The following is a 22,528-nucleotide window of genomic DNA, read 5'->3' on the forward strand; positions in this document are numbered from 1 at the left end:
CATTCGCTGTAAAGCAGCAACTCTACCGCTGCGCTACCGTGCCATAATTGGCACCTTCTTAATATCTTGAGTGGGGGTAGGAAAATCAATGGCTTTCTCTTTGCCTAATTTAGCATGATCAATGTGATTATTTCTGACTACCACCGAGAGCACAGTATGTGAATGACATTACAGTTATTTACTGCACTGTAGATATAATAATGTTATTTAGGAATGACATTACTGAAGTAAACGACTTTGTGTTTTTGTCATAAAAACAAAATACTACTTTGATGGGTTAAGTGGGAATGAGTAGGGAACTATTTAACAGCATGGTAGATAAAAGAAAACAAAGATAAGGCGTGGACCATGGGAGCACCTATCGTATCAAAAGTCGTTCATAAATTCATAAGTTATAGGAGCAAAATTAGCCCATTCAGCCCATCAAGTCTACTCCGCCATTCAATCACGGCTGATCTATCTTTCCCTCTCAACCCCATTCTCCTGCCTCCTCCCCATATCCCCTGACACCCTTTCTAATCAAGAATCTATCAATCTCCACCTTAGAAATATCCATGTAATTCATGTAATTCAAGAGCCCTGCAGTTGCGTAGGGCCCTGGTGAGACCACATCTGGAGTATTGTGCACAGTTTTGGCCTCCTAATTTGATGAAGGACATCCTTGTAATTGAGGCAGTGCAGCGTAGGTTCACGAGATTGATCCCTGGGATGGCGGGACTGTCATATGAGGAAAGATTGAAAAGACTAGGCTTGTATTCACTGGAGTTTAGAAGGATGAAAGGGGATCTTATAGAGACATACAAAGTTATAAAAGGACTGGACAAGCTAGGTGCAGGAAAAATGTTCCCAATGTTGGGGGAGTCCAGAACCAGTGGCCACAGTCTTAGAATAAAGGGGAGGCCATTTAAAACTGAGATGAGAAGGAACTTTTTCACCCAGAGAGTTGTGAATTTGTGGAATTCTCTGCCACAGAGGGCAGTGGAGGCCAAATCTCTGGATGAACTTAAGCGAGAGTTAGATAGAGCTCTGGGGGCTAGTGGAATCAAGGGAAATGGGGAGAAGTTGGTGTACAGGTCACTGATTGTGGATGATTAGCCATGATCACAATGATTGGCGGTGCTGGCTCGAAGGGCCGAATGGCCTCCTGCTGCACCTATTTTCTATGTTTCTATAAACAGGCACGTTCTCTGTTTGCTGCGGATTTAGAGAGAGGGAGGGTATAAGAGTAATCTGCTGTCTCGGACGAGATAATTCACTTCCGCTTCCACTGATGGAGCAAGTGTGTGCCGGGTTTACAGATGTCGGCTCTTACCTGCAGGTTGTCCACCTGGATCTGCACGGCTTCCAGAGAGCCGGTCAGCAAGCGGAAACGAGAAAGAGAGTAGTTGGCCTCTGTCAATTGCCCGTTAATCTCTTCATGTGCGCCCTTGTAACTAATCCACTGGTCCAACATTGACTGCAGCGTGACTCGGAGTTGTCCAACCTAGAAAACACCAACAATAATTACAGGCCCTCTGATTATACACCATCCATATTAAACTCACAGATGGAAGGTACTTATTCACAAAATGCTGGAGTAACTCAGCAGGTCAGGCAGCATCTCAGGAGAGAAGGAATGGGTGACGTTTCTTAAACTCACTGATGGAGTCCCAGAATAAACGGATCCTGGGCAATTTACCTTCAAGACTTGATTGAGACACCCTTACATGTGACCCCCCGCCCGAAGGCTCGTCGGACCGTGGGGACTGGGAGGGAGCTGGAGAGGTTGGACGCGAGGAGCAAGGGCCGGGTATAAAGGTGAACCGGGTTAATGCATCCAGCGCCTTCAAGGTCGGCCTTTAAGTTTCCCCCTCTCGACACAAAGATGGCCGGACGAATAGAGGGACGTCGGTTTGCCGGAACTGCTCCAGTACATCGGGAGCACGTGCCGACCGGACGCTGGAAACATGGCGGTGCCAGAATTCCACCGTGCAGTGGCATATGTGACAGATAAAGCACGATTCAACCAGTGAAATGTTCCGAATGCCAGATTAGAAGATATTGAAGAGAATCTCTTCACGATCGTGTAAAACGTTCCTGCGGGGATTAATTCGCTGGCTCTGAAAGCTGACATAGACCCATTGAGATGAAAATGGCCTCATTTGGTGTTGTTCCAAAAGGAGTCCCTCAACACACTAATAGCCATTGGCAGGGGCTTGGGAACAGAAATCTTGACTTACGTTTTTTTCCTCTTTTGGTTGTAAACAAAACGGAAAAGGGAACATTTGTTGTCCAAAGCCATCTTATATTCTCAGACAAAACCAGAGCAAGATCAATGCACTCAGGGTGCACCAGTGGAGAGATAGGCAGAATGGACAGCTCAGGTCAAGAGTGGAAAAGAAAGGCAGCATTTTATGTGACAGGGAGGTGGAGGGTGGACAGAACAGAGGAATTATCTGTGATAAGGTGCAGACCAAAAAGTTGTTGATTCTTTAAATCTGGCATTGGACACAGAAGTGAAAAAGGGGAACAAGTTAAAACAGCCACAGAGGGACAGAATGCTAGAGCCACAGTGTCATGCAGGATGGTAACAGGCCCTTCAGCTTTAACAGTCACATGAATGCTATACCATAGTGTTGAATCAAGTTTCCATCGCATTGTGAGCCAGTTAAACGTGTACGTCAACATTTTTACAACCAATTTTCTGACTCCAGGCTACAATTTACCTGATTACTTGACCATTACCGGAACCACCAGGCCAACGTGCATCAAACAGAAACTACTGTCCAATTTACCGATATGGCTTCCCAGGCACAGTCATTGAGGCCATAGGGAACAGCTCCATCCAAGACCACAAGAAATTGCAGAGTTGTGGACGCATCACACAAACCAACCTCCCTTCCAGTGACTCCATTTACACTTCACTCTGCCTCAGCAAGGCCAACAGCATAATCAAGGACAAGTCTCACCTCCGTCACTCCCTCTTCTCCCCTCTCATCTATTGTCTATTGTCACCCACGTGTTTAGACCGTAATGTTGTATCCTTATGCCCTGGGATGGCAGGACTTTCATATGAAGAAAGACTGGATAGACTAGGCTTATACTCGCTGGAATTTAGAAGACTGAGGGGGGATCTTATTGAAACATATAAAATTCTTAAGGGGTTGGAGAGGCTAGATGCGGGAAGATTGTTCCCGATGTTGGGGAAGTCCAGAACCAGGGGTCACAGCTTAAGGATAAGGGGGAAGTCTTTTAGGACCGAGATGAGAAAACATTTCTTCACACAGAGAGTGGCGAGTCTGTGGATTTCTCTGCCACAGAAGGTAGTTGAGGCCAGTTCATTGGCTATATTTAAGAGGGGGTTAGATGTGGCCCTTATGGCTAAAGGGATCAGGGGGTATGGAGAGAAGGCAGGTACAGGCTACTGAGCTGGATGATCAGCCATGATCATATTGAATGGCGGTGCAGGCTCGAAGGGCCGAATGGCCTACTCCTGCACCTATTTTCTATGTTTCTATGTTTCTCACATCAGGCAAGAGGTACAGAAGTTTGAAAACGCACACCTCCAGATCCAGGGACAGTTTCTACCCAGCAGTTATCAGGGAACTGAACCATCCGATCAACAACTAGAGAACGAGTCCTGAGCTACTATCTACCTCATTGGAGACCCTCAGACTATCTTTAATCGGACTTTACCTTGCACTTAACATTAATCCCTTCAACCTGTGTCTGTAAACTGTGGATGGCTGGATTGTATCATGTATAGTCTTTCCGCTGACTGGTTAGCACGTAACAAAAGCTTTTCACTGTACCTCGGTACACATGACAATAAACAAAACCAAACAAATGGAATTTGGGTCCACTATATTGCACTGTAGTACAAGCCGATCATTGAAACATCCCTACCAGGTGGTTCAGCTGTGCCCAGGAACGACTGAGCTCCCGCAGTGGATCCATTACATTGCTGGAAACCTCGCCTTTCTTGTTCTGGATGAGGAGCAGTCCACTTTGTTCAACCTTCTCCACTTCCTTTTCTTTCACTCGGACCATATTTTCCAGTTCCTGAAATTCACAGCATAAAAATTTGGTCAGGGTTTATATGTGCGCAAGCTCCTCGATATCCCGCAGCTCTGCTCTTGCTCCCCCCACCCACCCATTCATAACAAGTCCTCACCTTCCACCCCATTAGCTATCGCAAACGGCACATAATCCTCCGAGGTTTTCGCCACCTCCAACGGGATCCAACCACGAGCCTTCCCATCTCCACCCCTTTCTTCTTTCCGCAGAGACCGTTCCCTCCGCAACTCCCATGTCAACTTGTTCCTTCCCACCCAAACCGCCCCCTCCCCGGGTACTTTCCCCTGCAACTGCCGGAGATGTAACACCTGTCTCCATACCTCCCCCCCCCCCCCCCACCTCTACACCGTCCAAGGCCCTCGACAGTCTTTTCAGGTGAGGCAGAGGTTCACTTCCACCTCCTCCAACCTTCCAACCTCATCTAAGCTGTTCCAGGTGTGGACTCCTGTACATCGGCGAGACCAAGTGCAGGCACAGCGATCGTTTCACTGAGCACCTCCGCTCAGTCCGCCTTGACCTACCTGATCTCCCGGTTGCTCAGCACTTTAACTCCCCCTCCCAATCTGACCTTTCTATCCGGGGCCTCCTCCATTGTCAGAGTGAGGCCCAGCGCAAATTGGACAAACAGCACCTCATATCTCACTTGGGTAGTTTACACCCCAGCAGTATGAACATTGACTTCTCTAACTTCAAGTAGCCCTTGCTTTCCCCTCCCCCTTCCCAGTTCTCCCAGCAGTCTTACTGTCTCCAACTACATTTTATCTCTGTACCGCCCACTCCCCTGACATCAGTCTGAAGAAGGGACTCGAAACGAAACGTCACCCATTCCTTCTCTCCAGAGATGCTGCCTGACCCTGACATTTTGTGTCCACCTTCAAGCTCCTCTCCTCCTGTTTAGACTTTAGAGATACAGGCCCCTCAGCTGACCATCAACCATCTATTTAAACTAATCCTACATTAACCTCCCATTTTTTAATTATTATGTGAAGTTGTGAAATTCTATACAGGTCCACCACTGATTTTCCGGCATACTTCGTTCCAGAGCCCTGCTGGATTACCCGTTTTGCCAGACCAACAAGAGGTCTCGGCCTCCGAGAGGAGTCCAATAGTGCCGGAACGGCCTGCCTAGGCCGCACAGGGGTCGAGATGCCGGCCGGCAAAGTCGGCCGCGGAAGTCAGGGAACGGGTCTGCCGGCTCCGACCAGGCAGGAGCTCCAGAGCACCCGGCTAAGGCGGCAAATTCAACCTGCCGATCGTCCATGGAAGTCAAGATCAGCCGTATCACCCAGCCTGAGCGCTACATATTCGAGGGGGTTTCAAGTGCGCTCTCGTAATTTTGTCACAAGTTCCCGGAAAATCGGTGGTGGACCGATAGGAGATAGAAGTTCTGATGCTTGAGCTGATACTGGGTATTGCTGAAGCAATGTAGGTTGAAGGCAGAAGAGGTCAATGTGGGAGTCGGGGGAGGGGTATTAAAACAATGGGTGTTTGGCAGCTCAGGTTCCCTGTGCAGAAAAGTGTTCTCAATCAGCATTCAGATAAATGGAGCCATTGTAAATTGTTCCCTGTGCTGATGAATGGAAGAATCTAGGAGGAGCTGATGGGAACGTGGGAAGAAAATAAGATCTGTGTGTAATCCGCATGGACTCCGATGAGTATAGAAGTTGGGAGGTCATGTTACAGTTATATGAGATGTGGTCAGGCAACATTTAGAGTATTGTTGTGTTCAGTTTTGGGCACCATGTTATAAACAAGATGTTGTCAAGCTGGAAAGGGTGCAGAGAAGATTTGCAAGGATTTCGCCAGGACTCTGGAGAGAATGAGCAGGCTAGAACTCTATTCCTTGGATCGCGCAGGAGGATGAGGGGTGATCTTATAGAGGTTTGTATGTAAAATCATGAGAGGAATAGATCAGGTAAAAGCACAGAGTATCTTCCCCAGAGTAGGAGAATCGAGAACCTGAGGATATAGGTTTAAGGTGATGGGGGAAAGATTTAATAGGAACCTGAGGAAGTAATTTTTTTTAACACAAAGGGCGGTGGGTGTATGAAACGAGCTGCTGGCAGGGGTAGTTGAGGCAGGTACTATCGCATCGTTTAAGAAACATTTAGACAGGTACTTGGATGGGATAGGTTGAGAGGGATATGGGCCAAATGCAGACAGGTGGGACAAGTGTAGATAGATGGTTGGTGTGGGCCAGTTGGGCCAAAGGGCCTGTTTCCATGCTATATGACGCGGTAGGCTGAAGGCCCCATTTCCAAGGCTGCGTGACTCTATCAGAAAGTAAAACAGTTGGGGTCTAATTCCACACCTGGCAATCCTTCAGAGCAGTCTGGACAGAGGCAAGGTCACCGATGGAGTTCCACTTCTTGATTCTCTCTTCCTGAGTTTCAAACCAAGTTTTCAAGCTCTGCAAGTTATTCTCATACTCTGTCCATGATTCCAACGAGCCTTCCAATGACCTGATCTGTCAACACAAAAAAATCATTATATTGCAAACCAATTATTAGACTGTGGTCGATGCATGCCCATGTTTGAACATTGTATGGTTCATGATCACTACTTCCATTCTTAAGATAAAAACAGTTCGGCTAAAATATACGTTTCCGCCACGCAAATCGGACATAAGGTGCTCAATAAATTAGGGAATATTCATAACTTCACGAGTTATAGGAGCAGAATTAGGCCATTCGGCCCCTCAAGTCTACTCCGCCATTCAATCACGGCTACATATCTTTCCCTCTCAACCCCATTATAGACAATAGACAATAGGTGCAGGAGTAGGCCATTCAGCCCTTCGAGCCAGCACCGCCATTCAATGCGATCATGGCTGATCACTCTCAATCAGTACCCCGTTCCTGCCTTCTCCCCATACCCCCTCACTCCGCTATCCTTAAGAGCTCTATCCAGCTCTCTCTTGAAAGCATCCAACGAACTGGCCTCCACTGCCTTCTGAGGCAGAGAATTCCACACCTTCACCACTCTCTGACTGAAAAAGTTCATCCTCATCTCCGTTCTAAATGGCCTACCCCTTATTTTTAAACTGTGGCCCCTTGTTCTGGACTCCCCCAACATTGGGAACATGTTTCCTGCCTCTAATGTGTCCAATCCCCTAATTATCTTATATGTTTCAATAAGATCCCCCCTCATCCTTCTAAATTCCAGTGTATACAAGCCTAATTGCTCCAGCCTTTCAACCTACGACAGTCCCGCCATTCCGGGAATTAACCTAGTGAACCTACGCTGCACGCCCTCAATAGCAAGAATATCCTTCCTCAAATTTGGAGACCAAAACTGCACACAGTACTCCAGGTGCGGTCTCACCAGGGCCCGGTACAACTGTAGAAGGACCTCTTTGCTCCTATACTCAACTCCTCTTGTTACGAAGGCCAACATTCCATTGGCTTTCTTCACTGCCTGCTGTACCTGCATGCTTCCTTTCAGTGACTGATGCACTAGGACACCCAGATCTTGTTGAACATCCCCTCTTCCTAACTTGACACCATTCAGATAATAATCTGCCTTTCTATTCTTACTTCCAAAGTGAATAACCTCACACTTATCTACATTAAACTGCATCTGCCATGTATCCGCCCACTCACACAACCTGTCCAAGTCACCCTGCAGCCTTATTGCATCTTCCTCACAATTCACACTACCCCCCAGCTTAGTATCATCTGCAAATTTGCTAATGGTACTTTTAATCCCTTCATCTAAGTCATTAATGTATATCGTAAATAGCTGGGGTCCCAGCACCGAACCTTGCGGTACCCCACTGGTCACTGCCTGCCATTCCGAAAGGGACCCATTTATCCCCACTCTTTGCTTTCTGTCCGTCCTGCCTTCTCCCTGTAACCTTTGACACTGTTACTAATCAAGAACCTGTTAATCTCCGCTTTAAATACACCCATTGACAGCCTCCACAGCCGTCCATGGCACTGAATTCTACAGATTCGCCATCCTCTGGCTAAATAAATGTCTCCTCATCACCTTTCTAAAGGGACGTCCTTTTATTCTAAGGCTGTAAACTCTGCCACACGACTCTCCTACTAGGGGAAACATTCTCTTCACATCCACTCTATTTAGGCCTTTTACTATTCGTTAATTTTCAATGAGGTCCCCCCTCATCCTTCTAAACTCCAGCGAGTAGAGGCCCAAAGCCATTGAATGCTTATCAAACGTTAAGGCAATCATATCCGGGATCATTCGTGTAAATCTCCTCTGGACCCTCTTGCAGCGGTATTCCCTGTCGGTCACTAATGTCAGGGTGGCACAGTGGCGCAGATATGGAGTTGCTGCATCACATCGCCAGAGACCCGAGTTTGATCCTGAGTGCAGGTGCTGCCTGTATGGAGTTTGTACGTTCTCCCTGTGACAGCGTGGGTTTTCTCCAGGTGCTCTGGTTTCCTCTCGCATCCCAAAGACGTGCAGGTTTGTAGGATCATTGGCTTCGGTAAAATTGTAAATTGTTCCTAGTGTGTAGGATAGTGTTAGTGTACAGTGTGACCGCTGGTCGGTGCTGTCTCAGTGGGCTGAAGGGCCTGTTTCCGCATTGTATCTCCAAAATCTGAAGGTGAAGCTGCATACAGAAATTAACTGCTTGATAAGACAAATCAGTCCATGCAGCCTCTGATGCCTTAAGCATGATGAGCATCACACTCTACACCCCCCTACTCTCACCTAATTACCTGAGAGAGACAAAACTCAAGGTCCAAAGAGAAAACTCTGGGATAAAAAAACTTTGGAAAATCCCACTCAATGCCTTCACATGATCAAAGCCAGTCCAGGATCCTGGAAGATTCAGATGTTTAGTTCAGTTTAGTTTAGTCTGTTGTCAAGTGTGACGAGGTACAGTGAAAAGCTTTTGTTGCATGCTAACCAGACAGCGGAAAGACGAGACATGATTACAATCGAGCCATCCACAGTATACAGATGCATGATACACGTTTAGTGCCTGATAAAGTCCAGTAAAGTCAGATTAAAGATAGTCCGAGGGTCTTTAATAAGGTAGACAGTAGCTCAGGACCACTCTCTCGTTGTTGGTAGCGTGGGTTTTCCAGGGGTGCTCCAGATCCCTCCCACGTCACAAAGGCTCATGGGTAGCGGGGTTAATCAGCCACTGTAAATTTCTGCCAGTGTGTGTGGGTGAGGGCTGCACTCCGAGTGGAGTTGATGGGAATGTGGGGCGACGAAAACAAAAACTCTGGGGTGATGGAGAGAAGGCGGGAGAATAGAGTTGAGGGGGAAAGATAGATCAGCTAGGATTGAATGGTGGAGTAGACTTGATGGGCTGAATGGCCTAATTCTGCTCCTATAACGTACGAAATTATGCGGATGGCTCGGTTGCCTGATGGGAACTGGGGCGTTACCTGCTCAGTGATGAGTCCTTGCAGGAGTTGCCACCTCCTGTTCATCACACCAAGGCGCTCAGCAAAATCGGTCTTGTCACTGCGCTTGCTCTCCACATCGTGGCTGCTAATCTGCAAAACTGACTGGTTCACAAAGTCCACGGTCAACTGCTTGCAGGTCAAATCGATCTTGAAAGCCTGGACAGTGGAAATAAAACGTTGCTCTGTTAATTTATCAATACGACGACTTTACAGGTACAAACGCAAGATTTAAACTACAACTAGACCAAGTGGACCCGTTGGGCCCAAACCTCTCCTGCGTTGGTGCAGCACCCTCTCCTTCCCCTCCCCCCACTCCATCCCCCTCAACCCCCCTTATCCTCCTTCCTCCCCCCTCACTCCCTCCCCCTCCCTCCCGAGGAGATAGATTTAAACTTTAAAATGTGAATAACTTAAAAAATGTAACACCGATTTAAATGAAACTTCTTCCATTAACACCAAAGGGACGACGGTGAGTAAGGTGGGCCTAAAATTGTCACGCTATCGGGTACCGTTTTGGCTGTAGTTCAGGAACAAACAAACAAACAAACGAGGGTTTTAGTATATAGATGTAATTGCAAATTGAACCCTTCGTCAAAGTATGAATTGCTCAGTTACATCCACCCGAGTTCCTGATTTGCCCAGACTCAACATCCAATTCTCCAGCAACGGGAAGCCACTCGTTCTTTGTCGGGATCAGGGGCTGGTCATGTCGGCCAGTCATCCATACAATTTCTTTCTCCATTAAGATAACCTGACCAGCTGGACATGTCCCACTGCCTTGCTCGTGGCAACATGGAAAGAGACAAAGATTTAATCTGCCTCAAACTGTCACATGAACTCATTTGGTCTCACCTCATCAGGGATATTCCCTTTGTTCTACCCGTCCCTCCCTACCGTCTCTGTAGCAAAGAACACGGTGGCACAGTCTTAGCGTCGCTGCCTTACAGCGTCAGAGACCCCCGGTTCGATCCTGACTACGGGCGCTGTCTGTACAGAGTTTGTATGTTCTCCACGTGACTTGCGTGGGTTTTCTCCGGGATCTCTGGTTTCCTCCCACACTCCGTACAGTTTGTAGGCTAATTGGCTTGGTAAAATTGTAAATTGTCCCTAGTGAATGTGGGATGCGTGTTAGTGTACGGGGATCGCTGGTCGGTGCGGACTCGGTGGGCTGTATCTCTAAACTAAACACTAAACTAAACAAACTTGTTTTTTCTCTTCCCCAGATCTGACAAAGGATTGCAGACCTCAAAAGGTTAACTGTGTCTCCTCCCACAATTCTGCCTAACCTGCTCCCATGGGCCGCACTACATCACCAACCACAACACACCATTACAAATGAGGGATTTTACCTAATGAACCTGGAAACACATTGTTATGGGTCCTGGCAGTGTTGGAGATAAGCTTTGCTACACTACAACACTTTGCCCATATTTCTGGAGCAACCTTTGAATGCTAAAGCATCCTGCATTTTGGGCATCATTTTAGTTATTTTTTTCTTGGTCATAAGGTGGTGGGTTCAAATCCCAATCCAGAGATCTCAGTGCGCAATCCAGGGCAACTCTTCAGTGCAACAAAGAGGGGGCACCACACTATAAGGGGTGCTGACTTTTGGATGGGACCCTAAACGGAGACCACATCTTATTCTTTCAGATAGGGAAAAGCTGTCCAGTGCAGATGCTGGTACAAATCAAAGGTATTTATTCACAAAATGCTGGAGTAACTCAGCAGGTCAGGCAGCATCTCGGGAGAGAAGGAATGGGTGACGTTTCGGGTCGAGACCCTTCTTCAGACTGATGTCAGGGGGGCGGGACAAAGGAAGGATATAGGTGGAGACAAGAAGACAGTGGGAGATCTGGGAAGGGGGAGGGGAAGAGAGGGACAGAGGAACTATCTAAAGTTGGAGAAGTCAATGTTCATATCACTGGGCTGTAAGCTGCCCAGGCGAAATATGAGGTGCTGTTCCTCCAATTTCCAGTGGGCCTCACTATGGCACTGGAGGAGGCCCATGACAGAAAGGTCAGACTGGGAGTGGGAGGAGGAGTTGAAGTGCTCAGCCACCAGGAGATCAGGTTGGGTAAGGCGGACTGAGCGAAGGTGTTGAGCGAAGCGATGGTTAAGGCGTTTGCACCTTGCTGTGCAAAATCGGAGTCATGATTCACTACAAAACAAGTGTAAAGCAATGCATTGGTTGCAAAATGCTTGTGGATGCCCCAAAGGTCCTGGTAAACTGGAGGCTAAGTGCACATTCTCCCTCACCTTGTACTTCTTGAGGTATTGTTCCATCGTTTGTGAGCCCACCGCACTATTGATCTTCTCATCGTCCTCTCCAATGATTTGCTCCATCAAGGTGATCCAGTTCATCAGCTCGTTGATCGCTGTGCGAGAAGGTAACTTCTCCATCTGAAGCTGAGGAATGAAAGATTACTTTTCCCCCACAGACCATGGCAGTGCTGAACTTTGACATTGAATCGGCAGCACCTAGCTTAATGCAAGTGATCCATAATCACTCCATGTCAATATGCCCATCGCAAAGCTTCTTAAATGCCCCTTTCATTCCTGCCTCCACCACCAGGACTCCAGGCAGCACTTTCTCAGCACCCACCCACACATGAAGGGCAGTGACTTAGAACCACAAGCATTTGTAATATGGAACAAGAACATTGAGCATTCAAATCTATTATTGCAAATTGAAAGAACAACCAAGAACTCTCTCCCTCATACCCTTACACCAATCCCAAATTTATCGTCTCACCATTGTTGTTCTACATGGATAGGATATGTTTAGAGGGATATGGGCCCCAAATACAGGCAGGTGGGACTAATGTGGATGGGATATGTTGGTCAGTGAATGGCCTGTTTCCACTCTATGTCTCCAACAAGCTGAAAACCAGTTCTCTAAATGCCAAACGAATTCAAACCCCAGATTCCTATTCAAGATGGCGCCGGGGCTAGGCGACTCTTTGCATGTTGGTCCCAGAAGAGGATCTGACATCACACAATACAATCGCTTCACTCTTTTAAATCTTTACTTATCTTCCACTAAATATTGTACCCTTTATCTGAACACTGTGGACGGCTTGATTGTAAGCCCTTTCTTTGACTAGCTAGCAAGCAAAAAGAAAGTTTTCGCTGTACCTCGGTACATGTGACAATGATAAACTAAACCTCCCAATATCTCACTCTGGTTGATCCCAACATCTCACTCACACACCCAGTCTGTAAAAGCACCGAGTTAACTCCACTGCCACATCCATCCTCCCTCCCACATACTTGACCACTTCCAAGGAAGATTGCTGGAGTAAGCCGGAGAAACTAGCATTCTTATTGTGAAGCAGAAATTCCCACTAGCGGACAGATGCCATTCAACCTCTACATCCACACTGGATCCCATCCAGATCCCACTGCTGAACTACCATCTACCCCATTGGAAACCCTCGGACTATCTCTGATCAGACTTTACTGCCTTTATCTTGCACTAAACGTTAATTCCCTCATCATGTATCTGTGTACTGTGGATGGCTCGATTATAAGCATGTATTGTCCTTCCGCTGACACAACAAAGGCTTTTCACGGTACCTCGGTACACGTGACAAGAAACTAAACTAAACAATGCTTGGATGGGCATGGATCCCTCCGGTACCTGATGCAATTTTTCCTGGACCAGCGGGATTTGAGCGAGGAGTTCTGCCCACTGACTGTCGGTCCGGGCCAGCCCAGATCGCAAGGCTGCCGTGTCCACTTTCTTCAGACGTAACAGCTGATTTCCTCTGCTCAGCACCGAGGACTTGAGAGAAGACTTTGTGTCGACCTCCTTGGAAAATTCCTGTAAACAAGAAAGTTGGGAAAACACTTGCATAGTCTCATTTGTAGTGAACAAAACCATTACGTCCAGTGCCTGATGGTCCACAAGATGGCAAAGAGGTAATCAGTCCATGGCAAGATACAGCTCAAGAAGAGGCCATCAGACCTCTGCCCTCACACCAATTCTTAGAAGCTATTCAATTAATTCCAGTCTCTCATACCTCGACGGCAGGCCTGACCAGAGACCCGGGTTAGTTGTCTGTTGGGAGTTTGTATTTTCTCCCTGTGACCACGAGGGTTTACTTCGGGTGCTCAGGTTTCCTCCAAGCGAGGAATCCATGGGGTCACGTCCAAACCCTGTGCAGACAGCGCCCATTGTCAGGATCGAACCCGGGACTCTGGCGCTAAGACAACAACTCTACCGCTGCACCGTCCCAAACGCTCCTTCAATTCTGTTTCAGTTGATGTTAAATTACTGTCCTCACTTTACCACCTCACTCTTCAGACGAAACTAATCATCGGTTAGCTAATCATAGAGTACACACAAACATTTCATGTCTGCAGCTTGCAATCACAGATTGTTCAGCCTTTGATTCTATGGAATTAAGCTATAAAGTTGGAGAGTATCAACAACTCGTGAGGTAACTCACCAGGAATGAGCTCAGATGATCCCTGACAGCATCCAACTCTTGAGGGAGGGTCACTGACTGCAGTTTCCAGAACTCCAGGCACTCCACGGCAGACTGGAGCCAGTGATTCAACTCAGCAAACTCAGTCTGGTACCTGGGAGAAAAGAAAGCATTAAAGCCATGTGAGGTTTGCACAAAGGCAGCCCCTTCAGGCTGAGGGAGTACAATTGCGGCACTATGGTGCAGCTGGAAAAGCTGCTGCCTAACATCGTCAGAGACCCGGGTTCGGCCCTGACCTCGGGTGCCGTCTGTGTGGAGTTTGCACGTTCTTTCTGACACCTCATGGATTTCCTCCGGGTGCTCCGGTTTCTCCCCATATGCCAAAGACGTGCGGGTTTGTAGGTTAATTGGCCACAGTAAAATTGCCCCTCCTAATGTGTCGGGAGTGGATGGGAAAGTGGGATAACATAGAACTAGAGTGAATGGGTAATCAATGATCAGAGTGGACTCGGTGGCCCAAAGGGCCTATTTCTATGCTGTATCTTTAAAGGAATCAATTAAAAAAAATACTTGGGCAACTTTGTTTAAAAACAACATGGGGCCAGAGACTAGGGGTGAGAGCATTTGACTCACTCGTCTTTGGATCCTAAACGAGCTATTGCTAATTTAATTAAATTAGGGTGGCACAGTGTTGTAGCGGTAGAGCTACTGCCTTACAGCGCCAGAGACCCGGGTTCAATTCTGACTACGGGTGCCGTCTGTACGGAGTTTGTACGTTCTCCCCGTGACCTGTGTGAGTTTTCCCCGAGATCTTCGGTTTCCTCCCACACTCCAAAGGCGCACAGGTTTGCAGGTTAATTGGCTTGATATAAATGTAAATTGTCCCTAGTGTGTGTAGGCTGGTGTTAGGGATCGCTGGTCGGTGCGGACCCGGTGGGCTGAAGGGCCTGTTTCCGCGCTTTATCTCTAAACTAAACTGAAATCAATTACTTTCTAGACAACATATATCTGCAAAATTGAGTAAAATCTACATATGTATTTATCATTGTGTAGGAAGGAACAATGACAGATGCTGGTTTAAACCGAAGTTGATTAAAAAAAAGCTGGAGTAACTCAGCGGGTCGGGCAGCACCTCTGGAGAAAGGGAATAGGTGACGTTTCCGATCGTTTGCGGGGTCTCGACCCGAAACGTCAACTATTCCTTCTCTGCATTTAATATTGCTTACTTCTGCATTGGACAAAGTCTGTGCACTCCAACACCCACAGCCCACATCCCATCAGACCTCCAAGCAACCAAAATGGGATTGTCACCTTGAGAAGAGACCTCAGTGGTTACACTCTTCCTGTAATCAGACAACACTTGCTTATGCTCGTCATGTGGCGATAAGACTCCTAGACCTGAATGGAGGGCGGACTACCGCCAGCCAACACCTGATAGTGTAGCCAGGACCTGACGGAGGTACAGAAAGATATGAGAGGCCCAGATAGGGGAGACAATGAAACTATTTTCCTCATAATGACGGCGTCCAAAACTAGAGGGCATTGGTTTAAGAGGCGAGGGGTAGGAGGCATAGAGGGGTTCTGAAGAAAAATACAACTTTTAATCCGATGGTTGGTTTTAGCGTGTAATGCGCTTTCAGGAAAGGCAGTGGAGACTGGTGCATGGATGATCACTTGAATTGCCCGGGCATCGAAGGTGATGGATCAAGCGTGGCACAGATGGGCAGCGGTAGAGTTGGTGCCTTACAGCGCCAGAGTCCCGGGTACCATCCTGACTACGGGTGCTGCTTGTACGGGATTTGTACGGTCTCCCTGTGACCGTGTGGGTTACTCCGGGAGTTCCGGTTTCCTCCCACATTCCAAAGACATGCGAATTTGTGTGTTAATTGGCTTCTGTAAATTGCCCCTAGTGTGCAGGATGCAAAAGTGAGATAAAGTAGAACTGGTGTACGGCGTGGATTCGGTGGGCCAAAGGGCCTGTTTCAACACTGTATCTCTAAAATTTAATTTCTATGCAAGATTTTTGTTTATTTCTTCCACAAATCTCTCCTTATTTTTAAAAGATTTTTTTTTAGATTTAGAGATACAGCGCAGAAACAGGCCCTTCGGCCCACCCGGTCCGCGCCGCCCAGCGATCCCCGCGCATTAACACTATCCTACACCCACAAGGGACAATTTTTACATTTGCCCAGCCAATTAACCTACACACCTGTAGGTCTTTGGAGTGTGGGAGGAAACCGAAGATCTCGGAGAAAACCCACGCAGGTCACGGGGAGAAGGAAAAAACTCCGTACAGTACAGCACCCGCAGTCAGGATCGAACCCGAGTCTCCAGCGCTGCATTAGCTCTAAGGCAGCAACTCTACCGCTGCGCCACCGTGCCGCTTATTGGCACCTTTAGCAATGGAACATTTTGGGGCAGAGGCGCAATGCAAAGATTTCGCTTTTACCTGCTCCAGTGTTTAAGGACAGATTCGAGCCGATGCAGCTCCCTGCCCACTCTGGCAGTGGTGGATAGCCAGTGTTCACCCAGCTGGTTCAGCTGAGTCTCCAGGTCTGTGCAACTGATGGACGTCAAGAGCTTCTTCCCGTCCTCCAGCACTTGGTACAACTGCGGCTGGTGTTCAGTCAGGATGCCCTTCAACCGCTGGAACAGAAAGACACCGCGCCGTGAGCTCGTATCACCTCAAGTTCACCGCAGGAATCATTCCACATCTTTACGACAGGCATTGCACACCATTCAAGAAAAAGCCAATCTTGCCCCATCCAAACCTAGGCATCAAAAACATTGGCCGACCCCTGCAACTCATCCACTACCTTTGTTTTGAAAGAATCATTCATCACTGCAAATGGACACAAAGTTATTGAAGTAACACGGCGGGTCAGGCGGCATCCCTGGACTAAAAGGATGGGTGACGTATTGGGTCAGGACCTTTCTTCAGACTCCCCACTAGAGACGTGCAGGTTTGTAGGTTAACTGGCCCCTGTAAAAATGTAAAAATTGTGTGCAGGATAGTGTTAAGGGACGGGGATCACTAGTTGGCATGGACTCAGTGGGCCGAAGGGACTATTTCCGTGCTGTATCTCCAAAGTCTAAAGTGCGGGTAAATGAGATTATTAATGGTCAGTATGAATATGGTGGGCAGAAAGGATTTTCCCATGCTGTGTGACTTGTTTATTTGAAGGCTTGTCGTTCAGATACTTAGAATTGATTAGACAACACCAAAGGGTGCCGGAAGAATTCAATTAGATAAAGAGAAAAACGATTTATTCTGTTGAGGGGATATTAAAAGGTAATTTTAAAATAAATGCTAGATCAGTGTGATTATATTTCCATCCAATTACTAGTGGAAATATGGTACTCAGCCACCAGAATGCTGTGGAGAATGTTGTTAGATTCCAAGGCTCAGACTGACTGGGCGCCTCGGTGGCGCAGCGGTAGAGTTGCTGCCTTACAGCCCCAGTGATCCGGGTTCAATCCAGACCACAGGTGCTGTCTATACGGAGTTTGTACGTTCTCTGTGACCTGCGTGGGTTTTCTCTGGGTTCTCCGGTTTCTTCCCACACTCCAAAGACGTACAGGTTTATAGGTTAATTGGCTTTGGTAAAATTGTAAATTGTCCCTAGTGTTAATGTGCGGGGATCGCTGGTCGAGGTAGACTCGGCACTGTCTTCGTGATGTATCACTAAACTAGACTAAAAACGTCTACAGGTTGGTAGGTTAATTGGCTTCTGTAAATTGCCCCTAATGTGTAGAATAGACTAATGAATGTGGCGATCGCTGGTCGGCGTGGACTCAGAGGGCCAAAGGACCTGATCCCACACTGTATCTCTAAACGTGTAAAGTGATGTCCAAAGTGGTGAATTGTAATTTATGTTTTGATTGACTGAGGCACAGACAAATAAAGATAATGCAGGTCAGCCACAACCGAACCAAATGGTGGAGCAGGGCCCATCAAGATGTCTGTACCCACTCCGATGTTCCCAGGACTGTCATATGTTGAAAGACTGGAGCGACTAGGCTTGTATACACTGGAATTTAGAAGGATGAGAGGCGATCTTATCGAAACGTATAAGATTATTAAGGGGTTGGACACGTTAGAGGCAGGAAACATGTTCCCAATGTTGGGGGAGTCCGGAACAAGGGGCCACAGTTTAAGAATAAGGGGTAGGCCATTTAGAACTGAGATGAGGAAAAACTTTTTCAGTCAGAGAGTTGTGAATCTGTGGAATTCTCTGCCTCAGAAGGCAGTGGAGGCCAATTCTCTGAATGCATTCAAGAGAGAGCTGGATAGAGCTCTTAAGGATAGCGGAGTCAGGGGGTATGGGGAGAAGGCAGGAACAGGGTACTGATTGAGAATGATCAGCCATGATCACATTGAATGGCCGTGCTGGCTCAAAGGGCCGAAATGGCCTCCTCCTGCACCTATTGTCTATTGAGGAACGTGACCAACCTGATAAAGAGCGATCCGCTCCGTCAGTCGCTCTTCCGACTCCTCGACCAGTCCAGCGCCTGGGATAGTGCTCTCCACCGCTTCCAGTTGCTTGCACAAGGCCTCATAATCCTTCGCCAGCTTGGTCCAGGTCTGCAGAAGGCGAGAAAATTATTCACGAGTCACAGCTCGAAAAATGGACACAACGTACAAGTGCTTTTGGATGTTACATTGCACAAAGTTACGGACTCTCACCAAACATCAAAGCCCTCACCTCCAGAATCCCCTCGAATTCCACACCTCTCCTGTGGGCATCCTTCAGCAAGCCCAGGGACTTGCCGATCAATTCTTCCTGGGAGCTGGTCTCCTTTTGATGGAGGCAGCTGCTGACCTTTTTATAGAGTGCTTCTGTAAGGATCCGGTGAGACTCGAGTCCCTGGAAAAATTCCTTTGAACAGGTAGAGACGGAGGTTAGTCATGGGTTGTCTTCAGTGTAATCAGTGCAGCGTACGACTGCAAATTGTCAGCAAGAGACTGAGACAAGGACCAGCGACACAGACGCTCAAGAAGGATGGTTGAGAAGGCAGGGAGGAAAGGAGGACGGACGGGGGGGGGTTGGAGAAGGAGGCAACGGAAGGCAGGGCCAAGACAGCAACAGTCTGGAGGAACGCACACAAATCTACCCATCATCCCGACCCATACTCTTTAGTCAGAGGGTGGTGAATCTGTGGAATTTCTTCAGTCAGAGGGTGGTGAATCTGTGGGATTTCTTCAGTCAGAGGGTGGTGAATCTGTGGGATTTCTTCAGTCAGAGGGTGGTGAATCTGTGGGATTTCTTCAGTCAGAGGGTGGCGAATCTGTGGAATTTCTTCCGTCAGAGGGTGGTGAATCTGTGGAATTTCTTCCGTCAGAGGGTGGTGAATCTGTGGGATTTCTTCAGTCAGAGGGTGGTGAATCTGTAGAATTCATTGCCACTGACAGCTGTGGAGGTCAAGTCAGTGGATATTTTTCAGGCAGAGATTGACAGATTCTTGATTGGTAAGGGTGTCAGAGGTTATGGGGAGAAGGCAGGAGAATGGGATTGAGAGGGAAAGGCAGATCAGCCACGATTGAATGGCGGAGTGGACTTGATGAGCCGAATGGCCTAATTCTGCTCCTATGACTCACGAACTCAGTCAGACTTTGCCAATGTATTCATGCCTCACAGTATGGCCATGATGCAGAGCAAATTTGAGAGCAGAGGACTTATTCTATTATGACTGACGCAAATATTTGGGACCGGGTAATTACAATGTCTAGTTTAGTTTATTGTCACATGTACCATAGTACAGAGAAAATATTTTTGTTAGGTGCTATCCAGTCAGTGGAAAGACTGTACAGGATTACAATGAAGCAGTTTACAGATACAAGATAAAGGGAATAACGTATAGTGCAAGATAAAGTCCAGTGAAGTTTGATTAAAGATAGTCCAAGGGTGTGCAATGAGGTAGATGGTACGTCAGGACCGCACTCTAGTTGTTGATAGGATGGTTCAGTTGCTTCCCACCTTGACGACAGCTGGGAAGAAATTTAGACCTGAATCAATGTCGGGCGTCAATGTTTATTGTTTGTGTAGGAAGGAACTGCAGATGCTGGTATAAATTGTGTACAGTTTTGGTCTCCTAATCTGAGGAAAGACATTCTAGCCTTAGAGGGAGTACAGAGAAGGTTCACCAGATTGATCCCTGGGATGGCAGGACTTTCATATGAAGAAAGACTGGATAGACTGGGCTTGTACTCGCTGGAATTTAGAAGACTGAGGGGGGATCTTATTGATTGAAACATATAAAATTCTTAAGGGGTTGGAGAGGCTAGATGCGGGAAGATTGTTCCCGATGTTGGGGAAGTACAGAACCAGGGGTCACAGCTTAAGGATAAGGGGGAAGTCTTTTAGGACCGAGATGAGAAAACATTTCTTCACACAGAGAGTGGTGAGTCTGTGGGATTCTCTGCCACAGAAGGTAGTTGAGGCCAGTTCATTGGCTATATTTAAGAGGGAGTTAGATGTGGCCCTTGTGGCTAAAGGGATCAGGGGGTATGGAGAGAAGGCAGGTACAGGTTACTGAGCTGGATGATCAGCCATGATCATATTGAATGGCGGTGCAGGCTCGAAGGGCCGAATGGCCTACTCCTGCACCTATTTTCTATGTTTCTATGTTTCTAAATCGAAGAGAGACACAAAATGCTGGAGTAACTCAGCGGGACAGGCAGCATCTCTGGAGAGAAGGAATGGATGACATTTCGGGTCGAGACCCTTCTTCAGACTTATTGTTTACTGGTGGGTCATCTTTCAGTTCGGTGAATCTTGTGGAGTGCCTGTCTACGCCTCTGGCCAACGATTCTCCAAGTACAAGGAACCACGATATAACAATAAACCGAGCTCACCTTGTGTTTCTCCAGCAAGTTCTTGACATCTTCTCTGGAGGTGACCAGGATCCGCTGGTCCAGCGCCATCTTCTCTTGGCCTGTGTCGGTCAAGTCAGCCAAGTCCTGCAGGGCCTGCTCATACTGACCTCTCAGTGCCAAGTTCTGGTTTAAAGAGCTGCGCCTGGAGCCAACGATCATCGTCAACTCTTCATACATATCCTTTGCAAAGGGAAAGGAGTTAAAGGCTTTATTAAGTGACTTGGATTGACTTGACTGGGACTGGTGCATGGTTAAACTCGACAGCTTTTCACAAAGGCATGACCCAGAAATTAATGTATTACAGCAAAAGATTAAGTGTCCAGCAGTTCCAATATAATTGGACGCCTCTTTAACAAATATGGCGGCAATAAAGATGCGGCCTTACAGCGCCAGAGACCTGGGATCGATCCTAACTACGGGTGCTGTCTGTGCGGAGTTTGTACGTTATCCCTGTGACCTGCCTGGGCGATTGGCTGGGAGCTCCAGTTTCCTCCCACACTCCAAAGACGAACAGGTTCGTGGGTTAATTGGCTTGGTAAAATTGTAAATGATCCCTGGTGTGTAGGTTAGTGTTAGTGTACAGGCGATCGCTGGTCGGCACGGACTCGATGGGCTGAAGGGCCTGCTTCCACTGTATCTCTAAACTAACCTAAATACTATGTTAAAGAAGGTCCACTTTCAAACTTCTCTCTTCCTTTAAGCCCCTGCTACATCAAAAATAAAACCTTTCTGCTTCCACCTGTCCTGCCAAACAAAGATTGCAATGTAAAGGCAGTTGACAGTTCTTTAATGAGCCTTGGTGCCTTGACAATCCCTCTCCTGCATCTATTCCCATTGTAGTTCTCGGAGAGCCAGACATACTTCAACCAATTCCCCATCTACTACAAGTTCACAAAAATACGCTAAATCAAAGCTCTTTCTAGCTTCTTAATTAGAACATAGCACTGTGCAGGACAGGAACAGGTCCTTCGGCCCACAATCTTTGTGTCAAACATGATGCACCTTCCTTATATATGCTCATACTTGGCCAATAAACTTATTCATTCATTCATGCCTAGCTGAACTGATCTCATCTGCCTGCATATGATCCATATCCCTCTATTCCCTGCACCTCCAAGTGCCTATCTAAAAGCCTCTTAAACATCACTATCATATCTGCCTCTATCCACCGCCACCCCTGGCAATGCGTTCCAGGGCCTCACTACCTCTGTGTAAAACAAACTCGCCCCCACATCTCCATTAACCTTTCCCCTTATAGCTATGCCCTTATAGTTACTGATGGCCACGTTCAGGAGATTCACATCTGACTAGCTCTAAACCTAAATTCTACATCAGCACTACAAATTAGTGTCCCACACGTCACAAATACAGACACCATACTTTTACCACAAACAAAAACCGCTCAGCACATAAATCAGCAAGCCAATCCCACCCGCCAACCTGCTGTACGCAACCAAACTTGTGATGGTTAATACTCATATACACTGTTGCACACATGCACTCACTCTCCACATTGATTCTATTTAGAAATCAAATGAAACAGGCTCATGTGGGACGGATGGACTCAGTACAGGTTTAAGGGTAGCGGAGTCAGGGGGTATGGGGAGAAGGCAGGAACGGGGTACTGATTGAGAATGATCAGCCATGATCACATTGAATGGCGGTGCTGGCTCGAAGGGCCGAATGGCCTCCTCCTGCACCTATTGTCTATTGTTCATCTCGGTGTCAAAGACATTTGAGTTCTAGAGCTCAGGCTAAACTCAGCAGGGAATTCT

The 22,528-nt window shown here is 47.3% G+C and overlaps 1 protein-coding gene across 16 annotated transcripts in view; it reads right to left on the reverse strand.

Moving 5' to 3' along the window:
* LOC144596779 (nesprin-1-like) overlaps positions 1 to 22,528 on the reverse strand; it is a 468,061-nt gene that overhangs the window by 113,490 nt on the left and 332,043 nt on the right. For all 16 annotated transcript variants that reach the window (XM_078405564.1, XM_078405576.1, XM_078405565.1 and 13 more), the window contains 11 exons: positions 20,733 to 20,933; positions 18,583 to 18,756; positions 18,330 to 18,461; positions 16,326 to 16,522; positions 13,898 to 14,030; positions 13,087 to 13,269; positions 11,703 to 11,852; positions 9,426 to 9,602; positions 6,368 to 6,523; positions 3,886 to 4,041; positions 1,313 to 1,483 (listed from right to left, as the gene is read on the reverse strand). In XM_078405564.1, coding sequence (XP_078261690.1) covers positions 1,313 to 1,483; positions 3,886 to 4,041; positions 6,368 to 6,523; positions 9,426 to 9,602; positions 11,703 to 11,852; positions 13,087 to 13,269; positions 13,898 to 14,030; positions 16,326 to 16,522; positions 18,330 to 18,461; positions 18,583 to 18,756; positions 20,733 to 20,933 — 1,830 coding nt within the window. The remainder of the gene's footprint in view (positions 1 to 1,312; positions 1,484 to 3,885; positions 4,042 to 6,367; positions 6,524 to 9,425; positions 9,603 to 11,702; positions 11,853 to 13,086; positions 13,270 to 13,897; positions 14,031 to 16,325; positions 16,523 to 18,329; positions 18,462 to 18,582; positions 18,757 to 20,732; positions 20,934 to 22,528) is intronic.

The sequence above is a fragment of the Rhinoraja longicauda genome, chromosome 9 (assembly GCF_053455715.1).
Source record: "Rhinoraja longicauda isolate Sanriku21f chromosome 9, sRhiLon1.1, whole genome shotgun sequence".
NCBI lineage: Eukaryota > Metazoa > Chordata > Chondrichthyes > Rajiformes > Arhynchobatidae > Rhinoraja > Rhinoraja longicauda.